This window comes from Lepus europaeus, chromosome 7 (genome assembly GCF_033115175.1).
Source record: "Lepus europaeus isolate LE1 chromosome 7, mLepTim1.pri, whole genome shotgun sequence".
In the NCBI taxonomy this organism is placed as follows: domain Eukaryota; kingdom Metazoa; phylum Chordata; class Mammalia; order Lagomorpha; family Leporidae; genus Lepus; species Lepus europaeus.
The window spans coordinates 106,312,919-106,335,715 of record NC_084833.1 but is presented as its reverse complement, the minus strand read 5'-3'; the positions used below and the strand labels follow the sequence as shown (position 1 = coordinate 106,335,715).

General features: G+C 58.9%; 1 protein-coding gene across 1 annotated transcript; it reads right to left on the bottom strand.

Annotated features, from left to right (window-relative positions):
- Positions 1-10,726: 10,726 nt before the first annotated feature.
- Positions 10,727-22,434, bottom strand: IL10RA (interleukin 10 receptor subunit alpha). Its single transcript, XM_062197113.1, has 7 exons — positions 22,353-22,434; positions 20,301-20,421; positions 19,150-19,334; positions 18,150-18,319; positions 17,471-17,621; positions 15,983-16,104; positions 10,727-13,272 (listed from the first exon to the last, which is right to left on the bottom strand). Exons 1-7 carry the CDS (start codon positions 22,417-22,419, stop codon positions 12,343-12,345), a joined length of 1,746 nt encoding a protein of 581 aa, XP_062053097.1. The 5' UTR covers positions 22,420-22,434; the 3' UTR covers positions 10,727-12,342.
- Between the last annotated feature and the right edge of the window lie 363 nt (positions 22,435-22,797).

Sequence of the window (22,797 nt, the reverse complement as noted above, 5' to 3'; positions counted from 1 at the left end):
ACCATGTCCCACCCAGTGCGGTCCTGGTGACACTGGGCTCCCGACTCCAGAAGGGAGCTCTTCACATGCATCCCACGTCACTTGTCTTCATGGAGTTGACACCAGGAAGACCCGGCTGTCTTCCTCCCGCCCCCACCCCACCCCTCACCTGGGCCTGTTCTCATGGCAGTGTCTCCCACACGGGTCAGCTCCCAGGCTGACGGGCAGCACTGAGAACAGTCTAGAAAGGAGTTGACCAGGTCCCCTGCTGGGGAGGGGTGGTTGAAGGGGGCAGGGTGGGGGCTCCATGTCACTGTGATCTGTATTTCCTGGCCAAATGTGCCCTAGGAGGTGGAGAGTGGACCAGAAATGGTGGGAGTCGAGTGGAGACTCCTGCTGAGGGTGGACAGACCACATAAAGTGCACGGGAAACAAGAAGCCGCAGCAGTGGGGTGGCTGGTCAAGGGCGTGCCTCGTGACTGTCCTCTTCCTCCTGCCAGCGCAGCGGGGCTCCACTCAAAGCTGTTCCACACAGAAAGCCGGCCATGGGCAGCTACAGGTGGCACAGGGCCTGAGAACAGGACCCTGGTACTGCTGACTCCCGCAGTGTCCCAGCGAGGCCAGCAGGTGCAGGAGCCCAGGGCAGCCATGGGGGAGGAGGGACGTTGTCAGTCATCTTGCTAGCTTCCCTGGCCTGAGGTCTGGTTGTGGGGTCCAGCAGCTTGTAGAGGAACAAGAGGGAACCTCACCAGCTCTTACCCTCTCCTTTCTGTGAGGGCCTGGGCCATCCTCCCGGCACAGCCAGGCTCTGGCTCAAACCAAGCGTCTGGGTTGCAAGGCCTTTAACTGCATTTCTGACCCAGGGTAGGAAGAGTGAGGAAGAGCCCTGGATGGTTTGCGATCCTTCTCTTCCCTGCTCTCTTCTTGGGAGAGACAGAGAAAGCGGAGGTGCATCACCCTTGGCGTTCTTCTTGGATTTCAGCTTTGATGTGCTGGGCCCCCTTCTTTGACCCACGGGGTGTCCATCCCAGTAACAATACTACTGCTCAGCTCAGCATGGATCCTGGGTGTGCAGTCCCCACAGGGCCATGCTCGGCCCCTGGAAGCCAACTCCGCAGTCTTGGGGTCGCTGTAAGGGAGGATAGGGCCCGGGACTCAGGGGTCCCGGTGAGGAGGCAGGGACAATTGCCAAGGGCTGGGAGAAGGGAGGGTATTTCCCATCCCTGAGAAGGGAACTGAGAGTGGGCCACTTCCTCTTTTTGGGCCCTGTGACGCGCTCGCCGGCCCCTCTGCCTCCGCCTGCTTCCCTTACTTCCGCAGACAGGCACTGGCTAGAACAGCTTCCCTCAGCCTGCGGCCTGGCCTCACCCCAGGACCCCAGATTTCTCCCGGTGCTGACTAGGGAGCAGGGGCCTAGGAATGTGGCCATGGCCATGCCAGGGCCTCTCCCACCACTGCTCAGGCATGCCAGCCAGCAGTCCTGTGGGTGCCCTCTAGCCTGGGCTGCCCTCGGGGCCACATCTGGTCTCCATGCGGTGGCTCCCTTAGGCCCCGAGGCGTGACTCCACACAGTGGGATCCCTGGCGTGGAAGGTGGGATTTCCTCCACGTGGCCTGTTCCCTGACCAGGCCGAGTGTCCAGGGTGAGCAAGGTTGCAACCCCAGGTCTTTAGTTATCCCCAGACCAGGAGCATGTGGGAAGCGGCAGTGAGTGCTTGCCGAGTGGGGAGACCGTGTGACCACAGAAGGCCGCTCGGTCCTGGAAGAGGCTCGGGTGGCTGGAGGAGCCGGGGCAGAGCATCCTGCAGCAGCTCTGAGATGTGTGTGTTGTTTTTAGCCCCACTTTACAGATGGGGAGACTGAGGCTGTGAGAGGCTGCGTGCTTTGCCCAAGGCTCTACCACTTGCCTTTGCCGCACTGGGGCCTGAGCAGAGTCTGTGTCCTCACAGATGCAGCTTGACCTTAGGGCTTAGCTGAGTGGGGTCTGGATGCTATAGAATGGTAGAGTGGGGTCTGGTTCTGACCCTGCCCTGCCATGCTATGTGGCTCTGGACTAGCCACTCCACCTCTCTGGGCATCTCTTTTAGCATCTAGAAATCAGAAGATTGCCTCCTTCCGGCTCTCACTTGTAGGAGAACAATCTGTTCTTTTATCTGTTCTTTTTTTTTAAGGGTAATGATTTTTTTTTTTTTTTTGACAGGCAGAGTGGACAGTGAGAGAGAGAGACAGAGAGAAAGGTCTTCCTTTTGCCGTTGGTTCACCCTCCAATGGCCGCCGCGGTAGGCGCGCTGCGGCCAGCGCACCGCGCTGATCCGATGGCAGGAGCCAGGTGCTTCTCCTGGGCTCCCATGGGGTGCAGGGCCCAAGCACTTGGGCCATCCTCCACTGTACTCCCTGGCCACAGCAGAGAGCTGGCCTGGAAGAGGGGCAACTGGGACAGGATCGGTGCCCTGACCGGGACTAGAACCCGGGGTGCCAGCGCCGCAAGGCGGAGGATTAGCCTAGTGAGCCGCGGCACCGGCCTGTTCTTTTTTTTAAGATTTGTTTTTTATTTATTTGAAAGGCAGAGTTACAAAAGGAGAGAGAGAGAGAGAGAGAGAGAGAGAGAGAGAGAGAGAAAGAGAGAGATCTTCCATCCGCTGGCTCACTCCCCAAATGTTCGCTGGGACAATCCAAAGCCAGGAGCCAGGAGCTTCTTCTGGGTCTCCAAAGCAGGTGCAGGGGCCCAAGCACTTGGGCCATCTTCCATTGCTTTCCCAGGTCATTAGCAGGGAGTTGTATGGGAAGTGGAGCAGCCAGGTCTCAAATCAGAGCCCATTTGGGATGCTGGCATCATAAGTGGCTTTACCTGCTATGCCACAGCACTGGCCCCATCTTTTTTTCTTTTTAGTCACTGTATTCTGAGTACTTAGCGTGTGACTTGGCACATAGTGGGTGCTCAATAAACAAAGATGCAGGCACAAGGTGTCCTTAGAACCACGTAGCTTAGGAGGTGGCAGTAGGAAGGTGGCCACCGCTGTCCTTCCGGACTCCAGTGGTCTAGGATTCCAGGTCCTGCTCAGCCTGGCCTGGATCCTGAAGGTACCCGGCCAACACCCAAGACAGGCCATCACCGGCCTAGTCGTTCTCTCTGGGAAGGCAAACACTAACATTTGCCGGCCGCAATCAGCGCAGGGCAGGGACCTCTCTTGCTCAGGCTCCCAGCTGAGGGTACAAGGCTCAGAGCACAGTGAAATGATCTGCGCGAGGCCAGGCGAGAATCTGCTTGCTTTATAATCCTTTGTGGTCCACTGCCAGCCTCAGTGCAAGCCAGCAGCTCACCCGAGATCCGCTGCCCCCAAGAAGCCAAGCTTGTCCCTCCACTCAGTCTCTGGCTTCTTCCTGGGTCCCTGGCGTGAAAACAGAGCTCTCTGGGGCTTCTCACTGACTGCTTCTCCTTCTTGCTTTTATTTCCTATACCCCCTTGACAAGTTGTCACATTCTGCCCTTTCTTCACACCAACGCATCTCTCACTTCCCTAAAGAGATTTCTTCAAGACCTGTGGGGCTAGTTCTTCTGACTTTGATTACAGCCTCTGGCTCCTGAAAGTTAATCCTTGATTATTTCTTTGCATCCATCCATACATCCATCCTTCCATCCTTCCATCCATCCATCCATCCACCCTTCCTTCCATCCATCCATCCATCCATCCACTCACACAGCTACTGTAATTCGCCAGGGACTGTGCTGGATCGTGTGGGGGCGGGGTCCGGTTTCTCTTGAGATCAGCCTTGCGCTCTCCCGTCTGGCAGAATCAGATGTCACACCTCCGCTGCGGTCTCTACGGCATCTTGTGCAGCTCTGGCCAGAGGCACGCACTCCTCAGGGAAGAATGCTGAAGAAACAACCCAGTCTCATCAGGCAGCATGCGTGTTGCCGTGATCCTGGTCCAATCCCAGGTCTCCCCTTCCTGCTCCAGCACGTGTCACCCTGCGCTGACAATCAGGTCCCAGCGACGGAGCACGCGCAAGTGATGACTTTTTCCAAGGGGCGATCCAAGCCCCGACAAGGCTGGACAGGTCCTACTGACCTTGGCCCTCTGCCCGTGGCAGGAGAGGGGCCTGGTGATGAGCCCCTGGTGCTCCACTCTCTGCATCACGGATATGAGAAACTCGGAGAGAGAGCAGATGGAAAATCATTATTATATTTGTAAAAACTGCTTAGTTATCAAAACCAATCTAGATGCGGTGATATTTGAGTAGATCTGGTACAAAACAGGAAGCCAGTGGCCTGATAAATTTTCACACTCGGGGACCAGAAGTGAAAACATTCTGCCTGCCTGGAGTAGTGCAGGCCAAGAAAACAACAGGTGGGGCGGCTCCGGAGGCACGGCCCTGATGGCCTCTTGGCTTCCTGGATTCTCACCTGCCGAGCTTTCTGCCCCACTGCCCCCAAGCCTTGGGTGACGCTTCCCATACAGAAGCGGGGAGGCCCTGGGAGAGAGACAGGTGGAAAGTGTGGGAAGTGGCCTCTCCTCTTCCCATCCCGGTTCCTCCCCTTCTAGCTGGTGGGCTCACGCTCTATGGGCTCCAAGGCACCTTTTTGTAAGGCCGCCGTTGGACATGAGGATCCTGAGGCCTCTTCCAGCTGTGAGGATATTTCAGAGCCGGGGACCTTCAACTCTGCAGAGCTTGGGCGGGGAGCGGGGGCATGCAAGGAGGGAGATGGAGAGAGCCCTGTGTATGTGTGTGTGTGTGTGTACCGCAGAGCTGAGCCAGGGAGATGGATCATGTCTGCCTGCACATCTGGCTGCCTCTGGTTCCCAGAGGGCCCACCCCTGGCAGGTGCTCATTGAATGTTTTGCCCAGAGAGTGAGTGACTGCATGCTGCATATTTTCACGGCCCTTCGTCTTGTCCCCTGACCACATCCCCTTGCTGTAGGTTTCCTGTTTGGTCTGTAGCCATGAGACCCTACAATACTCAAGAGTTATAAGGTAAGGATAGCAGTGAAGGGAATAATCATAGTATCATATGACTAAGCTAAGCTGACAAGTCCGAAAATAAAACCACAAATCACAGCTGAGGACAGCCTGCTCTTTCATGCCCAGCCTAACGTCTCCTAAGGACGTGCGTAGCCTCAGGCTGCCAGCACCACTCGTGCCGTCTCGTGTTGGATATTATATTGCTGTCTCAGCTTTCTTCGTGAGCATGGGAGCACCTGTTCATTCATGTATGCATTTATTCATCAAACACGCACCGAGCACACATCAGACATTTGCTGTGTGCAAAGGATCCAGAGACAACTCGAGAGGAATTTCTGCTCTACGAGAACGCACGTAACATGAATACTGAATGTAGTGCACGCAGGGAGAGCCAGATGCCCAGGGCGCTCAGGAGAGAAATCACGGTGGAGATTGCTCTCTGCGTTTGACGGAAGAGAAGAGCGAGGCCCAGGGCTGACAGGACAGTCGTGCCGAGAGAATGGATGGTGAATGGAACTGGGGGTGCCTGGAACCCAGGGCCAGTACAACATCTTTCCACCCCCTGGGGCTATTGCTTCCTCCTGTCTGCTCTTGGGGCATCTCCAGAGCAACAAGCAGGCCCTGGCAGTCACTGAGCGAGTGTCGGACTCCGTCCCCTCCATCGCATCACGCTGCATGGTGCTTGTTCTATTCTACCTGCTGTCTCTTGGCCCCCTTGGAAATGTGGGCTCCCATCTTACAACACCAGCAATGCGAGTCAGTTTCCGAGTCTGCGAGCGCCACTTGGCCTGATCTGATAGATCGTGTATCTGACTCTTTTCAATTCCTCCAGCAAACGTGCATCCCACACTTACGAGGGACGCAGAGGGTACGAAGAGGAATCTGTCACTCTTGCCCTTTCTTTCCCTCCAGCAGGGCCAATGGTCAGGGAAACACTGGCAGTGATGGGTTCTATGTCAGAAACACGTGCAGGGTCTGAGGGCCCGGAGCGGCTTTGCTGCCTTGGTGGGGAGGGGCATTTTGGGACAAGGAGCCACACGCAGAGGTTCAGAGGCATGGGGCAGTATGGGATGTTAGGGAGAGGTGGGGGCCCCAGGGGCCAGAGGGGAGGGGTGCAGAGGGTGTGATGGGGGAGATCCAGAGTGGGACAGTAGGCAGGGGCCATCCTGCAGACCCTCTGACTTAAGCAAAGGCTTTGAGTGTTGTCTTACAGGCAATGGGGACCAGGGATGGTGGAACATACTGCTCAAATCAGTGTTTTTGACCCTTAAGTGAGTGAGTTGTAGGAAGGATTCCTGGGAGGGGGAAAAGAGGTGACCAGGAGGTGTGGCAGACAGTCCTGGTGAGGGATGACACAGACCCACAGTGGTGGTGAGGCAGGAATGGAGATGGGGTATTCGGACAGCTGCTGAAGAAGGCAACACCCTCCCCCACCCAACTCCGATAGCAACAGGAGGGAGGATCCACCTGCTTCCATGACTGTGGGTGGGAGCAGCACCGGCCAGGTGGGAGATGCTCAGACAAAATCCAAAGGGAGAAACGAGGGTTCAGCGCCGACGGAGGGACCGCGAATCCAGACACTGGGGAATTCTGGGCTGTCAGCTACCAGCACATGGGAGGAAGTGTGGTCCCCGTGCACTGAGGCAGGCAAGTGCACAGCCCCTGGGTTGAACAACTGTAGGGGGCGCTGTCTGCATAGAACACTGGAGTTGGTGCAGCAGAAGCAGTGGAAGTGGAGTCGGTGAGTGGAGACTCGCTGCAGACAGGGCCTGCAAAGAGCTGATTGTGAAGGGAGCCAAGGAAGGCAGCGCTGGCCAGGAGGTTTCCAGAACTCTGGGCTCGACCTCATCGAGGAGCCCTCCTGGAACATTCCAGCTGGACCAAGTGCCCCTCTGCACACTCCTCAGACCCTAGCGCACCCGCCTCATAGCACGTACAGCGGATGCGCCACTGCCTCCTGCCTCACCTCCCGCTCCAGCCTCCCTTGGCACATCCGGCTCTGAGTGGGCTCTGACTTTCTCTGGCAAAGCTCAGCTCAGTGCCCACCACAGGCCATTTGCTTTCTGCTCTTGTCCTGGAGGAGCGCAGGCAGCCCTGTGCTCCAGGTCAGGCTGGCTGTGTGCAGAGGTCAGACCAAAGGAGCAGAGGAATGGACTCCAGTGGTCCAAGGCAGAGATGCTGATGGACTTGACCAGGGTGACGGTGGTGGGAGTGGGGACAAGCAATGGCACTCACCCTCCGTCTGGAAGGTAGAGGTGATGGGACTGAGCTGATGGATCAGCGTGGGCTGGGAAGGGATGACTCCTGGATTTTTGATCTGAACAAGTAGGGTAAGGGTGGTGCCACTCACCCAGGTGAAGACTCAGGGAGAGACAGGTCCGTGTGTGCTGCTGTGGACTCTGGTTTGGGATGCATATCAGACATTCAAATGGAACAGCCCCCAAGAGGCAGCTGTCTGGAGTTCAGAGGAGAAATCCCGCTTGGCCATTTGAAAGTCGTTGGCATCCAGATGGCCCTTAGAGGTATGGGTGATGGCACTTAGGGAGCAGTGGGCCGAGAAGGAGCGGTTCTAATAGAAAGCATTAATTTATCGAGCCATTCCCTGAAGAAGGGACTCTCACACATTGGTGTGTCAGAACCACCTGCACCTTGCTGGCCTAAACATGTCCCCTCCTGGGGACAGGTGTTCCTTCTGAGCCTTGGGTAGAAGCTTAGGAAGCAAAGTACCCCCCGATCCGGATGTAGGTGACACTTGGAGAAACCGCCCTGGGGGACAGGTAGAGGGGACGTGCGGAAGGCAAGGATGAAGCTGAGTGCCAAGGTTGGGTGGCCAGGTTGCAGAATCCTGGAAAGTATTCCTGTTCTCTCCAGGGCCATGGTGAGGCCTCCACCGCCCCCTCCTGCTCTGTGCAGGCAGAGGTGAGGCATCTTCCACCCAGGCCTCTGCTGATCGCATGCCAGTCTGTACGCACCTGGCTCAGGCCCACGGCAGAACCCATGAGCTCCGCAGACTGGATAATTTCCTACAGGGAACCCTCAGCTGCACCGTCAATAATGGGCTGTGATTGGCTAAGGGGCCCCGATGAGCATCCTCGGTGGGGTCTGCATGACAGGGGCCAAACCCTGGCCCGGCTCCTGATGCCCTGGGCCCAATGGGTGGCAGCCCGCTTTCCCTTAAGGCAGGAAGTCATCTGGTGAACATTAGCACTGCAGATCTGATCTTCACCAGACCTGTGCCCTCCACCGCACGCCCACGGCCATGCACTCATCTCTGCAGTGGGTCAGAGAGCGCCGAGCTGGTACACAGCTCCCCAGCCCCAGCCCTCGCCCAGCGCCTGGCCTGCTTTGCCAAGGGCTCGAACACCTCTTCTTTGGATGATGCCATTATGAAGGCAGAACCGCCGGCAGCCTTCTCCCTGACCCCGGCTACAGATCGCTTCTGTGTCCGTGCCACGGTTCTCAGCAGGTTTGCCTGTGACTGGCGCCTCTGATTGCTTTTGCGGCTTTCGCTCCAGCCTGTCGCCCTGCCGTCCCACACTTCCTTTACAATGCCCTTTGCATCTGTCCCCTCCTCTCCACTCCCACTGCCCCTGCTCAACATTGTCTCTGGTCGGCTGTTGCATGAGCTTCTTTATGGGTGGAGTGACCCACCCCCCAGGTCCTGTGCTGAAGCCCGAGCCCCCCAGTGTGATGGAGGTAACTAGGCTTAGATGAGGTCTTGAGGGTGGGGTCCCTTGACAGAACGAATGTCCTTATAAGAAGAAGAGAAGCCAGAGTTCTCTCTGCACCGCGCAAAGACACAGCAAGGTGGCGGCTGATGGCAAGCCAGGAAGAGAGCCTGCAGCGGGAGCAGAGTCACTGGGACCGTGATCCTGGGCTTCCCAGGCTCCAGGGCCAGCACCAACAAATGTCTCTTGTCCACGCCCTCCGCCTATGGTATTTGCTTAAGAGCCAGAACTGAGACAGCCTCTTCCGTGGTGTCTATGCCTCTCACCTCGTCCTCGGGATACAATACTAGCTTGTTGCCCCGCACTTATCGCCAAGGGTAGTAACACCCTTCTCAGTGCACCCGTCGGCTCGCCACGTATCTCCACCCTGCCCAAGGCGTCCTCCTCCACAGCGCCTGTGGCGTCCCAGCCCTGCTATGGAGGTGGAAGACAACTGAAGCCAAGATGGAGCTGACGGTGAGGAAAGGTGCTAAGGGTCATTAATAAAAATGCACTTCATTTTAAGATTGTGGGTTGACTTCAAAAGAAACCCTCAAACCCATGAGCACTACAGGAAGTAAATGAGTCAGCCTTCCCAGCAGCTCGCATCCTCCAGGCCACGGCTTGATAAACTCTGCTGTAGCTGCCTCCCGGGCCGCTGGTCTGCTGGCCCAGTGGGGAGTCTCCAGCTGCCCTCTCCCGGCTGTTCCTACGCAGGGTGCAGACGCCCACGCCCCGGCAGGGTCTGGGCTTCCAAGACGCACCGTGACTTCAGCTATGTCCACAGCTGGGGAAACACGGTGCAACAGGATTTCCTCCTCAGTCGAGGCTGGCCGGGTTCCCCTCTCCTTTCTAACAGGAAGTTCCGTTAGCTCACAGAAACACACACTCACACCTTCCTCAGCCTGCTACGGCCCTGGAAGGAAGCATCTCAGCCCAGCAACCCCCCGGGGACTTTATTCCAAATTCCCGAACAGCAGGGGAGTGTCACACGGCGGGGAGGACTCTGTGGACTTCCGCCGTGGCCTTGGCCACGCTGGGTGGGCAGAGCGCGGCCTCCAGGCACGGGCACACGGGACCCCACTCCTGGCCACACCACCGAAGGACACAGATCCCCTGTTCCGACTCCATTCCAGCCGTCAGACTCCTCCTCCTGCCTCCCCCAACCAAAGCCACCGTCCTCTCATTCTACCTGGCCCGCGGTCCGTCTCCATCCACCCCCACCCAGGGGTCTCTCCCAACGCCCCACCTGCAGGAGGAAGCACCCACTCCTGTTCTACTTCCAGTCGCGGCCCAGGGCTGCAGTGTGAGGTATGAGCTGAATCAAGTTCTCTGCAGGTGATAGGATCAGTTCTCCAGAACGGCTGGGCTGTATCACCCGAGGGGAAGAGGTGACGACAGGGGCAGGGGAGGAGATGAGCTGTCCCAGGCACCTCCTCGGGGATCCAGGCTGGGACAGCGAGGACAGCACCCTGGAAACCCAAGCGGGGGCCTGGGTTTGTTCCACCTGCGGGGCTGGGCTTGGGGAGTGATTCAAAACCACGTGTGGCTTTTCGTGGAAGGAGCGGGCCGTGTTCAGACTAGATGGCTTCGGCACTCCCGAGGCGAGGAGCGGGTGATGGCTCCAGGGAGGGCTGCTTGCTGTCTTCCTTGAAGGCGCAGCCCACAGGTGCTCCTGTCCAACTCATCACCACAAACAGCTGTACCCCTGCCTTTGCACACCTCCCCCCCCCCCCCCAGGTCATCCTCCTCCCTTTCATTTTCACCAGCTACCAAGAAAAAATATACCTTTCCCTCAATAACGGGCAGTAACACATAGGATGCCACATGCCTGGCACTGGGTTGAGCTCTCTAATTGTGGCCCCATTTAAACCTCACGTCATTCCCTCAAGGAGTTGTCACCTCCTCTTGGTTACAGGCGGGGAAACAGAAACCTGGGGAGCATGAGGTCAAGGCAACGCACAGAGCAGGACTTGACCCCAGGTCTGCTGATCTGAGTTCAGCTGTCAGCCCCAATCATCAGCACCCGCGTCCCGCACCTGCCACTGTCACCCGAATTCTGGTTCCACGAGATCCCTGCGGTCCTCACAATTTATTGCAACCAAACACACACACCATTCATTTATGGCACGTTGCATTTCCTCCATGGCACCTCACGTCGCTGGGAACTCAGCAGGTTCGCGCGGTGCTCCAGGTCCACAGATGAGGACACCGAGACTCGGACAGGAACAGGGACTGTCCCGAGTCACGCAACTAGAAATGCGGTGAGTCAAACGCGGAGTCAGGGCTCCTTCTCCATCAATAAATAACTGAACAAAATAAATAAATAAAGCTTCCGAGGGACCTTCCCCGGAGTCCGTTTCTGGGGAGAGTTCAGTCGTCAGACTAAGAGGTTCTTGGTGGCGTGGCAGGAGTCACGGCTGGGTCCCCTGGGCCAGACGCTCTGCTTTCAGAACGCTGCAGAGAAACGCAGGCCAGGAGAGGGTTCCGGAGGGCAGCCGCAGGCCTGGTGACCCCCCAGCCTCTTTGCCTGGGGACTGTGGACCGTCGTGGTCTGAAGACAGATTCCCAGGGCACTGTGGGAAGGCACGGCCAAGGCGCTGCCCCTCGGTGGGCCCCCGTGACCTGCAGCTGTCCTGGCACATTGCTGGGCACTCCTGCTAGACTGGCTGACCCATGGCCTGAGATGGGAGCTGGCTCTGGGCAGACAGGTTCCGGAGTCCACTTGCTCCCAGCCCAGGGTCTGGCAGGGTGGATCACGGCACCCAGGAAGCCAGCTTGGCTGACATCCAGCCCAAGGAGCCAGCCTTTATTCCACACATGGGACAACAGAGGCCTTCCAAGGTCACACAGCTGAGCGCTGAGCGCAGGGCCCCCCGGCCCATGGCCTGTGCTCTGGGTCTGGAGCAGGACGTTAGCAGCAAATGGGAGTGAAGGTCCCTGGGGCCGACTCTGGCTGCTCCCTAAGCCCAGCTCAACACAAACCACCCCAGGGTCCCTGGAATGGGCGGCAGGCTGGGGGGCAGCAGGTGCAGAGAGTGAGTGCTTGGCCCTACGGGGGCCGCCTGTGGGTGGACGGAGGGACGTCCAGGCTTTGAGCCAGCACCCTGTTCTCCAGGTGGCTCTGCCTGACACAGAGAGCAACTGACTGATGTCTAGGACTTAGAGTTCTTAGAGTCTTCCAGGGGCGACCTCCTCGCCTGGGAGGCCGGCCAAAGGGGGAGCGCCTCCACCAGACCTTCCCAGAGGCCAAACCCCTCCACTTTCTCCCCGTTTTTCCTATAAAACTGACCTCCACAATGAAGCCTGAAAGCTCCCATCCTCTCAGCACCTGCCCTACGGCTGGCCCAGATGCTTAGCTGGCCTATGTGGCACGTCAGGTGTGAGCTGACCACACACTGGCAGCCCCAACACAACCCCAGAAAACCTCGTGGCTCCAGTGGGCATGGAATGAGAATTGCAAGCGGGGAGGTCTATGCTGCCCTTCTCGGCAGTGCCCCGCTCGGTAGTCAGGCAGTGCCCCGTGCACCTGGTGCTGGGGCAGCCCTGCCCCCTCCTGCCCTATGGGGCCCGGCTAGCCTGGGCGGGCTTGCTGTGCAGTGCCCAGACTGGCTTTGCCGAACCCTGGGGTTCCTCCTTCGGGTGCAGGCTGGGGAGCAGGCAGGACTGGGATCCAAAGCAGCCCTTTCTCCTGGGTCACTCATTTGAATGCAGGCTAGAGATGAGTGGCAGGGTGACCAGATCGGAGTCAAAGCTGCCCAGGAGACTGCCTGCGGCTGCGGCACAATCCAGAGGGGCACGATCGGGGGTGCAACTCCAGTCAGGTATTTCCAGGTCACCGTAGGTGGTCAAGGCCGACAGTGGCCATTCCTCCACTGGCTGCTTCCACTGTGCAGCTGGGGCCTCCGGGGGAGCCAGGGTGGTTCCTGCAGGATCCTGTCTCAAATAACCCTTTGCCAGGACTGGTAGAGGCCAGCCTGCCTCAGCATCCAGGCAGGTCCTGAACTTAGAGCCAAGGCAATTTGGAGTCAAGGGGTATTCTTCCTCCAGGCAGCCTGCTTTGGTTGCCTTCTCCTCCATGCATCTGGTCTGCTTCAGGTAGCCCTGAAATGCCATCATGGCTGGGTCTTCCTCCTCAGGCCCCTCAGGCCCTGGGGCACTAACGTGGCCCAAGGCTGAGCCACCCTGTGTGTCCCCAGGCTGCCCCTCAGAATTCCGGACTAGGCCAATGCCACTGTCATCTTGTCCCTGGCCGGCACTGCGCTCTGGCTGTTCCCAAGTGGGCCGTGTGCCAGGGCTCAGGCTGGGCTCTTGCAAGCAGATTCCACTGTCGGTGCTGTTACTGCTCCCATGGCTGCAGCTGTCCTGCAGCTCCGGGGGCTCCCCCTTCTCCAGAGGCCCGTGTTCCTGTGGCTGGGCTGCCGGGAGCAGAAATGGGGGCTCTTCAGTCTGCAGGGACGGCTTGGCACTGCCAAAGCCACTGTCGGTGCTGCTATGCAGCCGCGAGTTCCTCAGTTCTGGGGTCACCTTCAGGAAGGCCTCCGCGTCCAGGGGGTGGATGGTGTCTAGGGTGTCTGGACAGGGAAGCTGGCTGCCCAGGCTGAAGGGACTGGGCTTCGGGAAGACCTGGGGAACAAGGGGGCGGAGTGAGTGAGGTGGGGGTCATCTGCACAGACTGGGCCACACGGCGCTTTGGTACCAAGCTTTCCTCCTAAAGCCATGGCCAGATAGGCCTGGGTGGGACACTGGGTGAAAAGCTGGCAGTCTGGGAGCCGGCGGAGGAGAGCAGGTGGAGCGGGGGCCTGTAGCAATGCTGACAGCTCTCAGGGATTTCCAAAACCAGCAGCAAGCCTGACCCGTCTAGAAGCGGGTTTTTGATTTTTTTGAATTCTGATGCAAAGAAGAAATAAGTGAAGCAAAATAACCTGTGTATACAACACACAACTGTCGATTCTGTTCTGTTCTATTCTGTCTCATCCTACCCATTTCATATTGTAAACTCTGGATGTCAGACACCAAATTAATTTCCCCAGAACGGAATCAGCAGCTGGGGACCTGCTCCCCATTCATTGCGGAGCGCCCCAGAGAGGTCAGTGGACCCCTTTTCCCTTCACTCTTCCAGCCACACCAGTGCCAGAACACTCCACCCCCGGGGCTGTCCCAGGGCCTTTGCTATGCCCCCTCTTCTGCCTGTAATGTTCTCCTCTCAGCACTCACGGCGTAGGCCTCAGCTGTCACTGCCCAGAGAGCCCGTCCTGAGCAGCCTGGCCAAGCCGTGCTCCGGGAACTCTCGGGGCATTGCCCTGCTGACCTCTTCCTGGCGCTCAGTCCCTAGCACTATTTCCTAGGTTTGCTTTCTGCCGCCCTCCATACGCATCCTCAGCTACTCTCCAACAGAACCCCAACTCCGTGAGAGCAGGAACTGTCCGGGCTTGTTCACTGCTTGGCACACAGCAGGCCCCTGTGAGGGTTGCTGACTGACTGACTGACCGACCCTTGCGTGTGTGCCCTCATTTCCTCCATCCATGACGACTCAGCGCACCTGTCACTGGCTGAATCCCCCTTACTGTCACACCGCTTGCTGTTTAGGGACCTGTGCTCTGGAGCCAGACCTCACAGGTTCAAACCCCAGCTCTGCCTCCCTCCAGCTTCATCACCCTGGCCAAATTACTCTCCCCCTCTGCTTTATCTGTAAGATGGAAATAACGACAGTACCTGCCTCCTTACATCACGCTTAAAGTGCACAAAGTGCTTGGAACACAGCGTGGCACACAGAGGGGGCTCAATATCCACATGCTCAACTGAACTTACCCCTTAACAATTCTATAGAGAATTTTATTATCTCTGTTTCATAGAGCAGGGAAGTTACATGGCTTGCCCAATGTCACACAGCAGCAAAGAACCAACCTATCATGTGTACCCAATTGTCCTGCAGTCCCCTGGCTGTCCAGTCACGCTGACCCTGAAGGAGAGTGACCCACGCTCGTGGCAGACTACTGTGTGTGCCCGCTCCGTGCTGCAGTCCGTCAGGGACTTTGAGCAGCGGACGCAGGGAACTGGGCAGCGTTTGTCCCGAGGACGGAAAACCCTCACGGACAGCTCAGTTCTGTGAGCCGAGGGTCCGGAAGGCACAGAAAACCAGCCGCAGCTCTGCTGCCTCGCAGCGTTTGCCATCGCAGTCTCCTTCCCCGCTTTGCGCCTGGTGAAGTTTTCCTATCACCCGTGACCAAGCCCTGGGCAGCCGGGGCCGTCCGTCAGCTTCTTGCCCAGCATTCTGCACGCGGCAGGTGCTTGGCCACTGCACCTCCACGCACCTCATACTTTTTAGCTACTGCTCCTGCTTACCGACTGGGACTCTCCCCTGCTTTGGGGTTACCACCACCCCTCAGCGCCAGGCCCTGCATCACCTGGGATCTCCCAGGAGCACACAGACAGGGCGTCCAGACACAGGGAGGGCTGTATAGCTCCCAAGTCTGTTAGGGCCGTGTGTCCTCCGTTTCCTCATCTTTCTACCCGGGAATCTGGAGCTGGGAACACCGCCCCTCTTGGCCTGGACGAGGACCCTAACTAGGCCAGGTGGTCCCAGCCTCTTCCGCCCCACACTTCCCAGAGTTCTTACTCGGGGTAACTCCGGAGGCTTCGCCTCGTTCCTTGTTCTTCCTAGAGGCCCTAGGATCCTCTGGAGTCCCCCTTCTGGTTCTAAGCTTCCTGGGGGTCCCTGGCACCCTGCTTGGGCTAGGTCTTCTTCAGCAGAACCCCTGGAATCCCACAGCAACACTCCTTGTGGGGCGGAGGTGGGCGACCTTGGCGGTGGCCTGACCTGCAGGCCAGAGCCCAGCTGCAGTCCTGAGAAGCAGGGCTCAGCGCTTGCCTGCTGAGCTTGGAGCCCCGTCAGCACCCTGCACTAGGACACCCCAGGCCGAGCAGGGGGTCCTGCCCCGCCTCCCCTCGGCTCTGACAGCAGCCTTTGGTTCTTCCTGTTGGTGGAACACTCCTCCCCACTGGGAGTGGGAAAACAGGCTCCATTGCAAGCTCTCCATGCCTCAGTATCCCCACTGGGAGCACGAGAGTAATCACCGTGCCTGTCTCAGGGAGCTCATGCCCAGGGGCTGGTCTGTGGCCGGTTATCAGCGAGCGAGAACAACAGGGCCCCCAGAAGGGCGTGTGGCCACTGAGGTGGGTGACTACCGGCATGCGTGCTGTCTGGGCTCCGAGGAGGCAGCGTGCCCCGGCCTATGCTTGATGCTGACTTCTAGCCTTTGAGGATGACTGCTGCTAGTGTCACGGCCGAGCACGGTGGGGAGGGGAGTGGATCCCCGGCTCCCTGGACACTCACCAGAACGGTGGGCAGCTTCCCCCGGCGCCGCACGTACAGCTGGAGGGCCAGGCAGTAGGCCAGGGCTCCGCAGAGCAGCAGGACGAAGACAAAGCAGATGCTGAGGTTGGTCGCGGTGAAATCTGCTGGCCCAGAGAAATGCGTTTGTGACCCAGCACCGTGGACATGGAAGGACAATCCCCAGGGACTCCTCGGCCACTTTGAGTGAGTGGCCCCTGGCCACCTCCACAGGCAATCTCCGGGCCACAGCACTGGGTCCTGGAAATCCCTGCCTGGCCTTCCCACCCCTGTCCCGAGGGCTCCCTTCTTTGACACCGACTGCCCCCAACGCTCACGGCAGCAAACAGAGCGAGGTGGCAGGATGAGACAGCAGGCAGGCTCAGAGGTTCTGGGGGCAGCCAGCTTCACCACTGCCTAGCTGTGGGGCTGTGCAGAGCCTCTCTGAACCTCCGCTGGTCCATCTATACAATGGGGAAAAGGACAGCAGCGGCCTCTGACGATGGCATAAATCACTCAGCGTTTCTCATGTGCCATGCTCCCTGGTGCCACCCGGCCCTGGCAGCAGCCCCGGAGCCAGGAACAGCCCAGCCTGTTTTTACAGGTTAGGGTCCCAGGGCTAGGAGAGGTGGCATCTTTCACCCAGGGTCCTAGAGCCTAGAAGCAGTAAAGCTGAGATCTGAACAAAACCATTTCTCCGGTGACGCACAAACGTACAATCGGCTTTGCCGCCTGACATAGCTGGCACCCATTCTGCAGTGGGATTGAAATAGCAGCGAGCTATCCAGGTCCTTCACAAACCTAAACTTACTGTAGATCTAGAAAGGGTCACTTTGTCTTTGCCCACATTGGATGGGCACTCCCAGTTGGCGTGAGTCCCGGGGCACCTGACACACGCTGGCTGGAGTTCCAGCTATGGCTTCCTCTGTGGATTCTGTCTGCCCAGCCAGACTGCAGGCGCCTGGTGGGCAGGACCACGGCCTCTGTGTTGTACATCCCCCCTCTGAGAGGCGGGAGGAGTGTGCTGACTTCAGCAGCTGTGCCAAGGAGCCGGCTCTGCTCTGCTTCCTCTGGGAGGCAGGGAGGATAAGGGGAAGCCCTTGTGCCCCCAGCTCTTAGAAAGACCAGCACAGCACTGTAACAAACAGGAACTAGCCCAGCTGGTGGAGGGTGGCCAGGGTAGGGGCGGGGCTGCCCTGGGAAGCACAGCTGTGTTCAAGAGGAAGGAACTGGGGGGGCCTGGTTCTGCCACTGTGTCTCCTATGGGACACCCACAAGCTGCTTACCCAAGCCTCAGTCTCCCCATCTCTGAAATGGGGACAGCAGGATCTCTCACATAGGTTGCAGGAGAGTGGATGGCTGCAGTGGGTCGGGGTGGGGGTTGTGAGGGGCAGTGCCCGGCACCCACAGTGCTGAACAGGTCCTTCTCGGACAGCGCAGGGCCTTGCCCATCTCCCTGCCCACCCTGAGGCCGGTGGCCCCCTGACTCACACTGCTTGCTGAGGACGATGCATTGCTCCTTGGACCACATCCCCTTGTTCACGCGGGAGGCCACGGACGGCTTCACTTTGACGCAGAACGTGCCCTCCTCTCCGGAGACCGGGAAGCTGAAGTTCTCTTGTTTGACCTTCTTGTTGGTGAACTGAAATGCCAATAACGACCATGAACACCACCAGGGCGGGCGGGGAGGGGAAGGGCCCTCTGGAGCTGACTGCCGCCCACCCCCTGCAGCCTCCTTGCTCCCAAGATAACAACGTGCGACCCCCAGTGCAGCGCAGGGAACTACCAGTGCACTGACAGCGAAGGGAGCGCTCTAGAAGCCGAGGCTCTGCCCAGAAGGGGCTGGGTTCCACTGGGCAGGGCAGGGCCGGTGGTCTTTGCAGACTGCAGGTATCCCCCGGAAGAGAGGCACCCTGGGAGAGCCACACGGCCTCTCGCAGCTTCATTTCTCGGCTATAAAATGAGTCAGATATTCCCGCAGAAGCAATGGCTGCGGTGTGTCTCACGTGGTGCGTGATGCCCAGCAGGCGGGGCCTCTCCCACCATCCCAGGGAGCTCCACAGGTTGGGCGCTGAGGTCACTTCAACTCCCTCCTCTGCCTGGACCACCTGCCCCGGGGGCCCCTCTGCTCTGCCAGCAAAGTCAGCGCACCCCCGGGACACCCTTATACCGTGTAGTTTCCCGGTGCCTTGCGGATCGCAATCTCGTACTCCCGGAAGCATGGGAAGACCTGTTCGTAAGTGTCGCCTGCAGGGGCCAGCAGGGGCCTGGGCGGCTGGATTTTCCCCAGGATGAAGCTACCATGCATTTCGAGGTTCACGCTGCCAACTGTCAGAGTCACTGCAGGGCAGAGGGGCGGTGCAACGTCAGAGCCTGGGGAGCCCACCCTCACTCTGCCTACGGGTAGAGCTGCACCCTCCCCCCAAAAACCTAGGCCACGCATCCTTCACCCAGCAGAACAAAGGACTTCCTGGGAAGCAGGTTAAAGACACAGCTACCCTGGGCCCACTGGAGACCCTCAAGGAAGCTGCAGGTCTCAGGCTGGGCCTGGGACTGTGCGTTTTAAATGCACTCCCTAGGAGGTGTGGCTGCACTGGGCTGAGCACTGGCCCGGGAGCAGGCATGTGGAAGCCAGTGACTTCCTCCGCCATGGGCCCTAACTCTGCAGGGCAAGCCCAGACACAACATGCTCCACCCCAACTGGCCGAATGCTCCAGTCCCTTCGTGCGGGGGGCTCATCCTCTCTCTTTCCCTCTCCGGAGAGACAGAGTCCCAGCTTCTCTCGAGCAGCTCCTTGCTGCTGCACACGGCTGACCCCTAGTAGCTCAGCCCTCAGGGGAGGGGGCACATGCTGCCCTGTGCCGAGAGCTTGTGGATCCACTTCCGGTCCCCGAACCCCAGGAGCTCGCAGGCCTGGGGCCCTGGTGACTCAGCTACAGCTGTGTAATCCCAGGACTTCTATAGGATAATCAACTCCAGTTCCCTTTTAAACCTCACACCCCGCGAGCTGTTTTCTTCTAACTTTCCCTAAAGTCCTGATGCAGCCCTAGGCTGGCCGGGAGCCTGGCTGACAACAGGGCACTATGGGAGCAGAGAGCACAGCTCTAAAGCAGAGTTTCTGGCTGGAAAGGGCCCCACGGGCTGTGTTCTAGTCCGGGGCGGAAAAGCACCATCATCCTTGGTAAAGCGGGTTTCGGTCTTGGTCCAGAGGGAGTGCCGGCCACCATCCACTGTCCGGACTCTGGCCCGGTAGCCGCTGCAGTTGTACAGGTCCAGGGTCACCAAGGTGACATCACAGGAGGGCACCAGGCTCAGGTTGCAGTTGGGGACGGACTCCCAGAGCCCCTGTCCATACCTGGGGAGACACCAGGGTAGGCACTGGGAGAGGAACTTGTGCGCAGGTCTACCTCCTTGAAGACGGGATCAAGGCACCAGGGAGAGAGCTCTCACGGTGGCAGAGGCTGGGTCAGCCCATTGGGGGTGTCCTCTAGACCAGGGCATCTAACTGCAGGGGGTCTCCCTTGGTTCTGGGCCCCTGCACCCATGCTCCTGTGTTCTGGAAGACTTGTGGATGGAAAAATGGGTGGCTTAAGCCCCAGTTGCCTGGGGACGCTTTGGTACCCTCACAGCCTCATTCCTCCCTTCTCCCAACTGCGACAGCTGCTGGTGGCATTTTCTTGTTTTCTTTCTTTCTTTTTTTTTTTTTGACAGGCAGAGTGGATAGTGAGAGAGAGAGACAGAGAGAAAGGTCTTCCTTTTGCCGTTGGTTCACCCTCCAATGGCCGCTGTGGCCGGTGCATGGTGCTGATCCGAAGCCAGGAGCCAGGTGCTTCTCCTGGTCTCCCATGCGGGTGCAGGGCCCAAGGACTTGGGCCATCCTCCACTGCCTTCCCAGGCCATAGCAGAGAGCTGGCCTGGAAGAGGGGCAACCGGGATAGAATCTGGCGCCCCGAACGGGACTAGAACCCAGTGTGCTGGCGCCGCAAGGCGGAGGATTAGCCTGTTAAGCCACGGCGCCGGCCCGTTTTCTTGTTTTCTAACTATGCCGCGGAGGCTCTTCAGCAAATGGAAAAGGCTGGAGGGCAAGGGCGATGCCCTGGTTCTCCCCCAGCTCCGGGTGCTCTGCACAGCACACAGCGAGACCCTAGCAGCACTCAGTGTGTGTGTGTGTGTGGGGGGGGGCGCGGATGTGTGTCACAGCCCCTCCCGCCTCCTCTCAACAACAAAGCAGCAGCACACCCTGTGCCAGGGCTCAAGCAAGACCGGACCTCCCCCCACCCTGCTCCCTCCCTGCCCCGCCCCCACGCTTCCCCTTCCTTACTTATGGATCTCCACTTCATAGTAGCTGCTGTGAGACTGATTTGGGGCAGGTGTCCAGTGGAGGATGTGGTGGAAAAATTCTGCTTCAAACCACACCGATGGAGGGCTGGGCAGATCTGTCCCTGGGGAGAAGAGCCTCAGTACCCGAGCCAGCACAGCCCCGGCTCCCCACCCCAGGGGAGGGGGACCCGGACAGGGTACCAGTTACTGAGTACCTCACGAGGGTGCTTTATATAAGATGAAATACCAAAAGTTCATGGAAAAAAACGGAACTAAAAGGCAAGTTCATTTTGGTGCACAACTTTTTTTGTCTTCCATGCATAGCTTTTTTCAAAATGCACACTTTCCTTATACTTTTTGAGGATCCCTCATAGGCACCCAAAATAAATTTATCTTGATTCTATTTGCTACAGGTGTTCTGAAGTTCCTGAGATGTTTCTTGAATTACCAATGATAGTCCTAACGGTTGGCATTTATTACTGCAATTTTACCAAAGAAAAAGCGGAGGGAGAGTCAGAGAGGTGAACTGGCTAGTTCAAGGCCAACGGGGCCAGCGAGGGGCAGAGGGGGCTTGAATGCAGCTGTGTCTGACTGCAGAGCTGGGACTGCATCCTCAGAGCCCTGCCCTGAAGCCGCAGTCAACCCGGGTGTGAACGGCAGGGGGCGACAGTGAGCTCTCAGTCGAGCCAGTTCCTGGCTCTGCCCAATCCCAGGCGCTGCTCCAGCACCATCCCGAGGCTTGCCCTCTGTCCCACACCTGGTCCCCATCCTGGCCCCAGCACAAGGCCACCTCTGGAGTTCTCTGAGTCCCGGAAACCCTGCCTGCTGGCATCTGTCTGATCTCTTCACACGTCTCCTGGGCTCCCAAGCCTCATCCCCCAGCTTCTAGAAGGGCTGGTCCTGTAATCCAGACGCCCAACTTCAGGGGGAGGTGAGGACAGCCAGAAAGAATCGTCCTGGGTGAACATCCCCACAAAGAGCAGGCAGTAAGACGGTAACTACCCACGCCGTGTCCACTCTCCCCTCTCCTTTGCCCCTGACACTCATCACTCAGGAGCCTCAAGCCAGCACTAGCCAGCGATTCGACCTCGCTGAACCGATTCTCTCACTTCTAAGAATGCACCGAACCCTCCCTAGGGGGGAGCGGGGGAGCCTTGCCATCAGGCAGAAGCAGGGTGCGCAAGGCAAGCGTGGCTGCCTCCCCTCTCCCCAGGGTCTCTCCATGTGGCCGCAGCTCTGCCCCTCCCCTGCCTTGTCACCTCTCCGCTCAGCTCTCTGGCTCTGAAAGCACACCCGTCCCTGAGTCTGGGCAGTGACTGCCCAGCATTAGGCAGAAAGGGAACTTTGGGGTTTGCTTGCACGGCTCTCCATCACATGAATGGCCAACTACATGTTTTACTCTGTGTGTTGACGTCACCTAGAAGTGGTTTCGGTCCCTGCTCCTTGTGCCTCTGCACTTGGTCCTTCCACCTCCCTTGCCTTTTCATTCTCTCTCAGGGACTGACTGTTCTCAGTTACAGAAACCTCCCAGGACAGCGGCTGGGTTAGGAAGCTGACCTAACAGGTAGGGGCGTAGGAGGAGGGGAGACAGGTGGCAGTGGGAGTGAGTTAGGACTAAAGACCATCAGACGGGGGTGATGGAGGAGAGATGGGAGGTGAGCAGAATGAGGCTGAAGGGAGGACCAAGGGGAAGGAGACTACACAGGGGATCCAAATCATTACCTGGGCGACAAGCAGCCCCCACCGCCTGAACCAGAGCAGGTAAAAAGCCAGAGCTACATTGATAGTTCGGGGAGAAGTGGCTGGATGATGAGTTTTGGCGGGGGGTAGGCGGGGAGGCTGCTGACCTTGCACCTACTTTTCAACCCGCGCCGACCCCCATCAGACCCTGGCTCTCCCACTGCCACAGCAGGCAACCCCGAGCCCGAGTCCTGCCAGAGCCTGGGAGCCCCAGCCGAGAACCAGGGAGGTATCGGGGCCAGCGCGAAGCGGTTCTTCAACGGACACAGAGCTTTTACCAGCGGGCTGGGGACGGTGGGAGCCAGAGCCTTACCGTGCGCGCCGGGACCTGGGCACAGGCTGAGAAGCACCGCCAGAGGCACTACCAGGCGCCGCAGCATCCTAGGTGAGCCGCATCGTCGGGAGCCGGAGCCGAGCTGCGCGCCTGCAGCCGCTGCTCCGCGGGACTGGGACTCACACCCAGCTGCCGCCCCGCCCGCGCCCGCGGGGCTGACGTCTGGGGGGCGGGGCCTAGAGATGCCCCGCCCCCGAGGGCGCCGCCTTGGAGCTCGCGTCCGGCCGGGCACTCTCTGACAGCGGTGCTTCCCGGGCTCCCGGCTTGGGGCGCGGGCGCACGGTTGTCCCGGGACGGAAGCGGGGTGCCCGACAGCTCTCTCCCTGCTGGTGCTGGGCCCTGGGCGCCAGCTTCCAGGGCCGCGGTGGGGAAGGGGTTTGAAGGCACTGAGTGCGGGGTGCGAGGACCAGTGTGTGTCTTGGAG

What these genes read in the sequence shown, in the direction of transcription:
- IL10RA (XM_062197113.1), bottom strand. Translation starts at nt 22,419, where the DNA reads ATGCTGCGGCGCCTGGTAGTGCCTCTGGCGGTGCTTCTCAGCCTGTGC. An exon ending in TATGAAGTGGAGATCCATAA is followed by an intron (nt 19,335 to 20,300) that starts GTAAGGAAGGGG and finishes GTGTCTCCCCAG; the next exon opens with GTATGGACAGGGGCTCTGGG. An exon ending in CATCGTCCTCAGCAAGCAGT is followed by an intron (nt 16,105 to 17,470) that starts GTGAGTCAGGGG and finishes CTGGGCCAGCAG; the next exon opens with ATTTCACCGCGACCAACCTC.